This window comes from Telopea speciosissima, chromosome 8 (genome assembly GCF_018873765.1).
Source record: "Telopea speciosissima isolate NSW1024214 ecotype Mountain lineage chromosome 8, Tspe_v1, whole genome shotgun sequence".
Lineage (NCBI taxonomy): Eukaryota > Viridiplantae > Streptophyta > Magnoliopsida > Proteales > Proteaceae > Telopea > Telopea speciosissima.
The window spans coordinates 19,448,567-19,457,150 of record NC_057923.1 but is presented as its reverse complement, the minus strand read 5'-3'; the positions used below and the strand labels follow the sequence as shown (position 1 = coordinate 19,457,150).

Sequence of the window (8,584 nt, the reverse complement as noted above, 5' to 3'; positions counted from 1 at the left end):
TCACAAATATTCGGAAAAAACATGTCCTTGGCAGTGTCTTATGAGTTATGAGAGACCCTTGTGATTATTTGGACATTTTACTATCGTTTAGGGTTGAGTCGTATTTTTGATCCGCTCGATTTTCTCAAGTTCCTCTAATAAAGAGTAGGGGTGTAAATGAATAGCCGAAATCTGTTTTCGTATTCGTGTCTGTATTCATTTAGCACTATCCGAATCCGTCCGAAAGCTAAACGGATGCGGATGTGGATACGGATAGGCTATAGCTATCTGAAAAGCTATATTTACATGCAAACGGATAAAATATTCGATCCGTATCTATGTCCGTATCCATTTAGCACTATCCGAATCCGTCCAATAGCTAATCGGATGCTGATGCGAATATAGCACTATCTGAGCCAAATCCGATCCGTTTACAGCCCTAATAGAGAGGGGTGGATCTAAATCCCATCCTGGCAATGTGTTCGGACAGGGATAGGATGGTCATTTCCGTCTAGGAAATGGAGCAGATAAAGGTCCGGGTTGAGTCATGACTCATGAGCGAGAGCTTGTGATTCTTTGAAGTTACTACTGAGATTTGAGGAGAAGAACAAGAAATGGTTTTGGGTAATGGGGTTTTAAAATCCGTTATGAAAAGGGGTCTCAGGCGGCCATTTGGGATTCTACCCACCACTTCTCAGATTTTGGTATGTAATAAATCATCCAAATCCGAACCTTTGCTCCTCAGATTGCTTCAAGAACCAATCTCCGGATTCAAAATAGCTTTGGACTTCGAGGAGGATTTGAAGCTCAGTAATCATCCCTTCTCTTGGGGACCCCTTGTCACTGCGCTCAGGTCGTCTTCTCCTCAGAAAGCCCAGCTGGTAATGTTCTAATCACCATCTCTCTCCCCCTTCCCTTTTTGGGTTTTGAATTTCTCTCTTCAATTGAAAGACAACTGCTTGGCCTTGTGATTTTATATTTCTTGGAGTTACCATAATAGTGATTCTTCTTGGAAATCATGGACTGTTCCATATTTATTTTCCTTTTTCTTTTTACCTCAGTCACAGCTTCATGATCGTTGGTTCTCTGGATACCAATTTGTAATTAATAAACTTAGAAACAGTAATTCAATTTCCCATATTTAGATTTGGTTTAATTTGTTTGGATTGATTTGGGCTGCGGTTGGTTGTTTCCTGTTATAAAATAATTCGTTTTGGTTTGCCCTAGTATATGTGCACATCTGCTCTTCAGTCCACCCAGAAAAAGGAGAAATTTCTCCATAATTCGAATTATATTGAATAAAGAATAAAAATGGTTTAACTTCGTTTAAACCTAAGATTGACCCTACTTTTAATTTTGATTAAGAAGACTATGAGCCTAGATGTATCCCATCTGAAACATAGACTTTCAGAGGCAGACAAATATCATGGTAATTCAAAAAATAAAAAAAATTCATTCCAGGTGTCAACAAAGCAGTCAAGCACAACCTTGGAGAATAGGATGATTTTCTAGTGTTGTTTTAAGAAGCTGTTGAATTGTCCACAAAAGGAAATTTGCACTTGGATCTCCTGGGATCAAGTAAATGCTTTTGTTTCTTAGTTCTTATTGAGAATTGAAATTGCATAATTTATATTATTTGTAAGTTCATAAATGTCTTCAGCATTGCCCACTGCATTCCTGAAATACCCACTTTCCCTAGTATATCCATTATATCAGCTATTCAATTTGCTGTCGTTTTAATTTGAGTCTTCTTTTTTTTTTTTTCCCCCAAATATCTGCTCACATGTGACAGTACATTTTTGGCAGGAGCTCTTTAAGTGTAGTTCCTCCCTCCCCCCTTTCCCTTAACACTGAAGTTCTTTCTGCATCTCATTTTAATAATTGAAAGTCTTAAGTGGGGGCCACATAATTTTGTTGAATTATATCATGAATTCCATTGCTAAACTTTTGGTCCAATTTAATTTTTAACTAACCAGGTCTTGGAATGGAAGTTAGAGAAGATGCTGAAAAAACATGAGAGAGATCATCATTGTTATTCTGAGCTTATTTCTCTCTGCGAGAAGGCTCAGAACGTCCCATTTGCAATGCGGGTCTGTACTTCCATGGAGGCTCACGGAATCAGACCTACTTCGACTGTTCTCAACTCTCTGATCTCTACTTGCTTGTCTTCAGGTAATGTAATGACAGCCCTCAGCTTGTTCGAGATCATGGAAAGATCTGAGGACTACAAACCCAATTCTGTCACTTATAATGCCTTTATTTCTTTCTATTCAAAATTGGGTGATGCTAAGGCCATGCAAGCCTGGTTCTCAGCGAGAAAGGCTGCTGGATTTTGTTCAGACATTCAAGTGTATGAATCTGTCATCTTAGGCTTGGTCAAATCAAAAGACTTCGATACTGCTGATAGGTTTTATGAAGAAATGATGTTGTCAGGAATTACACCTACAGTAGCCATACTGGAAACTATGCTTGATGGATTATGTGAAAGGAAGAAACTTGGTAAAATCAAAGTATTTTTGAAGTTCTTGTTGGATGGAGGATGGGGGCTGAATGGGAAGATGGCAGAGAAGCTCCTTGCTTTGTATTTGGAACAAGGGAAAGTGGAAGAAATGGAGGAACTACTAGGAGTTCTAGCAATGTCCAATCCCGATCCTAGAGTTCTGCCACAGGTGCACTGTGGGATTATAAGGATGTATGCCTCAGCAGACAGATTGGATGATGTGGAGTATTGTGTTGGGAGAATGCTGAAGGTAGGGATGTCATTCACCTGCCCTGATGACATCGAGAAGATTATATGCTCATACTTCAGGAGGTCTGCCTATGAGAGGTTGGAAATGTTTCTGGAACGAATACATGGCTCTTACTTGATCACAAAATCCACCTTTGATTTATTAGTTGCCGGGTATCGAAGAGCTGGGTTATCTGAGAAACTAGATCTGGTAGTCAAGGATATGAAGCTGGCTGGATTTTCCTAATGCTTGAATGGCATTCTGCAATGCATCATGTTGCCCTTCATGAACTGTCTCTGTAGTCTGCTTTTTTGTCAGTAGCAGAAACAGAGGTTATATGTTGTCTATATCCAATCTCCGTGGGTCAGTTTTATTTGAGGTACATTTGAGCAATGCATCTGATGCACTGGAATTGGTTCAACTGCTGAAATTAGCCAGCAAATTATGAATCATGATGATTGGAAGCAATTCCCTCGACAAAGTCCCACCCTCTGGTTGGCTATCTATGGTCATATGCTTGTGATAGGCACCAAATGTCATGAAGTGAAAGTGGCAAGGAAGCATAATTTTTGGAGACAGGATCACAATTGCAGTCATTGGAGAAGATTATGGCATTCCTGGTGGGAAGGTGTGTTAGAGACCACTGAATTTTGCATCTTAAGGTCAATTAATGTACAAGATCTTATTACTTAGTATGGAAGTCCACAAAGGGGAAGATTTTGAGGCCTACTGCTTTCTCAAATTTAAAAAGAATGCCCTGTTGAAATCACACAGATTGTTCCAGTAGCTTCCAAGTGAAAGGATGAAAATTCATTAATTGTCATACTGTGTTAGGTTATCCGGTTGAAATACAGGGAAAACTCCATTCATCTCGATGGGAACAGAGTTTTGCAACATCTTTCTAGGAGAATGAATGAAAGGTGGAATTCAAAGCGTTGAAGGAAAATGAGGGGAAAAAGAATCTTGACCTATATGCCCAAAAAGCCCCATTATGTTCGAAATTTCCGAAGAGGAAATTTGAATAATAGATTGCATTTCTAGTCTAACCCTTGCATTCTTGCCTAATCAAACCAGAATAAATGACCAAGACTCATACTGTTATTTCTCATTGAGTCGGAAGGTGGCATCACATACAGAAATTGGTTTGCCAACATAATACTGGTTGGGGATCCCTTAGTGAGCAAACAGAAACAGGTCAAATGGATTACCTCTTGCACATTGTTGAGTTATATGCTTGTAATACCACAGGGGTATTATTTTCAGTTCTTCAGGTAGTCATTTGTTTAGTTCTATTATGTTTCTAGTTAGTATAGTTGTGCTACTTTCCTACTAGTTCTCTACTACCGCAAGGACTGAAGAGTCCTTGCTGTATTGTATTCTTTTTCTTCTCTTGTTCTCTGATGTTATTGCTGGTTATCTTCTTCTGGTATTGTGACACGCCTAATATTGTCTCTCATAAAAAGGAAGTATAAAAAGAGGAGGAGAATATGCAAAGGAAGAAATGAATATATAGCAGTTGTAATAATTTTGCATATTATTCATATCTCGAATTTTGACATTGGAAATGGGCTTAATTGGAGTAATCTCATCAAATTCAAGAAACACTTCACCAGGCTCAATCGCTTGCTTACTCTTGAATCTAATTGATACCAAAAGTTTAAAAAAAATTACAATGGCAACAATGGGCCAACGAATATTTGAAAAAAAAATAAAAATTTCACAATGGCACCACTAGATATCAAGAGACTTTTCTACTCTTTTCTCTCCAAAAAAGTGGGATAACCCAACCAACTGTCAAACCGACTTTACACCAGTATCCAGATATTCTATTGTAGCTAGAGATGGTAGAATGTGAGACATGCCTATTTGTTAAATCTTAGGTATCAAAACCTGTTTCTGTGAGATGATTCTACTCATCTTAAATTTCTCATTGGGATAGCGACCAAAGGCCTGCTTCTAGATCTTCATGGGTGATTGTAAGTAGCTCATCAGCATCTGTACAGTCAAAATCAAGCCTAAGGTCCAGGTTCTCTCTAGCATTGACTAGCAATGGATCTATTAAGCCTCCATTCATGTCTTTTCGCTGCTTCTCGGTTGTTCCTCTCTCTATCAGATTTGAAATAGCATCAACAGTACATAATGGGTGCAGCTTGAACCCGTACAGCAAACTGTCCTCTTCTTGATATTTCAACTTTAGATGGAGTATCTGAGCTAGTTCTTCAGAACTGAAGTCACTAAAGAAGAAGAATTTGGTCACCCTTCTACAGAAGCCTTCATTTGAGGAGATTACCCGTTTCATTGGTTCACTGTAGCCAGCAAATATGACGACGACTTTTCCACTGTCCATAACAGACATGATCTCCTCTAAGGCCTCTAACCCATAGTCCTTATCATCAGCCTTCTGCATGGGTATCAGCCGATAGGCTTCATCCACAAAAAGAATTCCTCCCTCTGCTTCTTTGATCTGCACATGATTCTTTATCACTTAATTTGTCATCGCAACGAACTTTCATTCGTTGCCATAGTGGAATAGAATACAGGATTTCAAGAGCAAAGCAGCAGCATGATAGAGCAGTACAGTGTACCTTTCTTCTAGTCTTGGGCCCTGTATGCCCAACAAATTCTCCAACCAAATCAGTCCTCTGCACTTCTGTTACTTTATCAGTAGGTAAAATTCCCACCATATGGAGTAGTCGCCCAAGGATTCGAGCAACCATTGTTTTACCTGATCAACATAAGTTCAACAGTTGAAATAAGTAGAAAGTCAATCCAATTATGATTTAACTAATGGAAGTCTATTTTATATTTTGATAAAAAAATTACAAAGAAATAAAAAAGACAACAGTCAAGTCAATTGTGAAACTCATATTTATTCATTCATTTGAGATGAGTATTGCCCGAGGAATTAAGTTAATAACTTAAGTCCAAATGTTTCCAGAACAAAGACCAGGAGGAACAAAATTAGACTAGCAAGCCTTCAACAATGCTTTTCTCATACAGCCTCAAGAGTAAAGCCTCTCCCAAGGTTGTGATTTGAGCAGTAAAGATCTAAGTCACGAATATGGTATATCCATTAATTACCTGTTCCAGGATTTCCAAGGAATGCCATATGAGGCAGCTTCCGTGCAGCAATCTTGAGCCCAAGGGCTCTCCGCATCTCATCTAAGAGCATTCCCTTAGCCCATTTTCGTAGTTGTAGCTTGAGTTCATACAATCCTACAAGATTTGTTAAAGCCTCTTCAAGTTCAGTCATCTTCTCTTTCATCTCATTGTATTCTTCTTTGGCTCTGCGCATCCTCTGCGCTTCGATATGACAATGGAAAAGTTCCCATAACTTCTTACTTTCCGGAGCTTTTGATAGATAATCTAAAGGAGTCATGCCATCCTGTAGACAACAGGTTTCACAAGATCTTACTTCAGACAGTCTTTTTGAATATAAACTGGTCATTAATCCTTCAACAATGAGATGTAAAGGTAATTGTGCACACGTTGTCCTTAACACTGCAATCAGCATTGTACTCAAGCAACGTCTTCACAATTAGGCAATTCTCTTCACTGAGTGAGTGCCATACAGCAAGGTGCAAGGGAGTCATTCCAATCTGCATGATTAAGGAAGAAATAACAGAGGACTTTCAGAATGCATATCCAACAACTCCTATTCTCTAACTTCAACTGAAGCAGGAAAATAATAAAAAAAAAAAAAAAAAGAAAACAAAATACATCGCATTTTGCCTCTACAAAAGCACCATGATCAAGAAGCACTTTTGCTGCTATACTACAACCATTCTTTGCTGCCATATGCAATGGGGTATCTCCAAACTGCAGAGTGAACCGGAAAATCAAACACGAGATTTACAATGTTAGTCAAGAGGCAATCCAGTTGATTCTGCAGACAATTCAGCATCAGCATAGATCTACATGAATTTACCCACCACATTTTTGGCCTCTAACTCGACCTTTTCTGTTCCTTGCCAATCAAGCAGAAGCTTAACTATCTCAACATGACCGCAACCAGCAGAAAAATGAAGTGGTGTCTGTGCCAGCTGAGTTAAAGCAAACAATCGAAAAGAAACAATCACCGGCTATATTTGATAAAGTACATTCATAATAATAAATACATGGGTAATTTAAGTTTAATCCTGGATTACTCTGAAACACAGTTTCCAGAAAAGGGTATGAACATGGGAAACAATATGAGAAACGGAAACAGGAAACAACCCCTGAATCTGAAGGTTAAGATAATTTAGGGCGGAACTAACCCCCAATAAATTCTACCAGAAAAAGAAAAAACCCCAGTAAAGATGGGAAAGACCCTGAAAGGATCCTCTGAGAAATGTCCAATTAACCTGAAACAGGTTGACTAGTGATTATGGTCTAAATTCAGATGCCAAACTGGCAGCTACTAATTTCCAGCTACCAAACTTAAGGACAAATGAAATGATATTAATTCCCAGCTGGTGAACCGAAGGCTCAAAAAAGGACAAATGCAATGACAATTAAAAAGATGTTAGCTTGTGAGAGTGATTGTCTTGTTATTGATTCATCATATCTTTACATTGTTTCTGAAGTATGAGAGAAGTTCATCTCCATTATTCGGTGTTATAAATAGAGAAAAACATATGAAATTCTTAAAATACAAGAAATAGGACCCAAAAATAATGAGGACGTGACTCTGCCTTTGATGGCTTAGAAAATAACATCTTAGATCTCATCAAAGGAACAGAAAAAAAAAGGGGAAAGGAGCAAGAAAGAATCAACCAATTTCCACAGGTAGAATGTTCAAAGAGTACAGAGAACTCAAAGGTAAACCAAACAACTAATGCTCCAAAAAGAACGAGGCAGAAGGATTGGGAGTGTTATCAGAAAACAAATCCCATCTAGACACAGTGAACTTATGAAAAGTGCAGTAACCCAGTCAAGAGGAAACTAGTGGTTCAAAATTCCATTAAAGAAAAACATAAGAACCAGAAAGTGGAATACAAAAGTATAAGACCATGCCTCTTGAGTTGCCAATTTGTGACAGGTGCTGTCATATAATGGCTCAGAACTTGAACTTAAGGCTTAGCAAATAGAAATCTAAGATTCTAAGTAGGAAAAGAAAGTGTTGTGAAGTATCAAAATCAGAAGTTTAAGAAAGTTCCTATTGCTCCCAAATTCAAAAAATAAAAAAAAAGTACGAAATACCAATTAAGGGAGGGAAACAGGGAAGGAAATGCAAAAAGATTTAAAAGAAATGGAGGAAATCAACCCGCCAAAGACACAAAACATACATGAAACAGATCTTTGTGTGAGCTCTATAAAGAAAGATCAAACAAGAATGATGCAAAAACCATCAGTCAAAACCCAGTTCATGAAATCTCCACAAATGCATTCAAATGCACGAAAAGATACCACCGGCCAATTCCTTAAAGAAAGACAAGAAGCGAAAGCGAGAAAAAAGAGGCAGATAAGCGCCAAATAGAAACCAATCTCAGAAGTTTTCCCTGTAATAACCCTTGTATGAATAGTACATTCGAGAGAAGAAAAGGCGCAGACATTAACAAATTCAGAAAAACAATATCGGAAAATCTGTGCTTCACTTCGTCCATCCTAAGACTAAATGGAAACTAAACAAGTCCATTTCTTGGGAGAGAAAGAGAGAGAGAGATTACGGTATCATTTGGATAGTTGAGAAGAGATGGATTCTCTTGAAGCTTATTCCGAACGCCGACGATATCTCCAGACTTGGCACAGTCATGGATACTTGTGGGATTTGCAGATCTTGCTCGTTTATCATGACGCAGCGTCATCTCTGCTCTCTTGACAAATAACAAACAAAGAACACAGAGGGGAAAGATAGAGGTAGACGAACAGAGACAGAAGGGGAGAGAGAAAGA

At 38.4% G+C, this 8,584-nt stretch overlaps 2 protein-coding genes across 2 annotated transcripts; one reads left to right on the top strand and one right to left on the bottom strand.

Annotated features, from left to right (window-relative positions):
* The first annotated feature begins 581 nt into the window (after nucleotides 1-581).
* LOC122670882 (pentatricopeptide repeat-containing protein At5g65560-like) lies at nucleotides 582-3,233 on the top strand. The gene is made up of 2 exons (XM_043867902.1): nucleotides 582-860; nucleotides 1,956-3,233. Exons 1-2 carry the CDS (start codon nucleotides 594-596, stop codon nucleotides 2,952-2,954), a joined length of 1,266 nt encoding a protein of 421 aa, XP_043723837.1. The 5' UTR covers nucleotides 582-593; the 3' UTR covers nucleotides 2,955-3,233.
* A 1,386-nt stretch (nucleotides 3,234-4,619) lies between these two features.
* LOC122672116 (ESX-1 secretion system protein EccA1-like) lies at nucleotides 4,620-8,497 on the bottom strand. The gene is made up of 7 exons (XM_043869614.1): nucleotides 8,360-8,497; nucleotides 6,641-6,790; nucleotides 6,429-6,527; nucleotides 6,197-6,307; nucleotides 5,790-6,093; nucleotides 5,294-5,433; nucleotides 4,620-5,172 (listed from the first exon to the last, which is right to left on the bottom strand). The coding sequence occupies exons 1-7, from the start codon at nucleotides 8,495-8,497 to the stop codon at nucleotides 4,636-4,638; spliced, it is 1,479 nt and encodes a 492-aa protein (XP_043725549.1). The 3' UTR covers nucleotides 4,620-4,635.
* Between the last annotated feature and the right edge of the window lie 87 nt (nucleotides 8,498-8,584).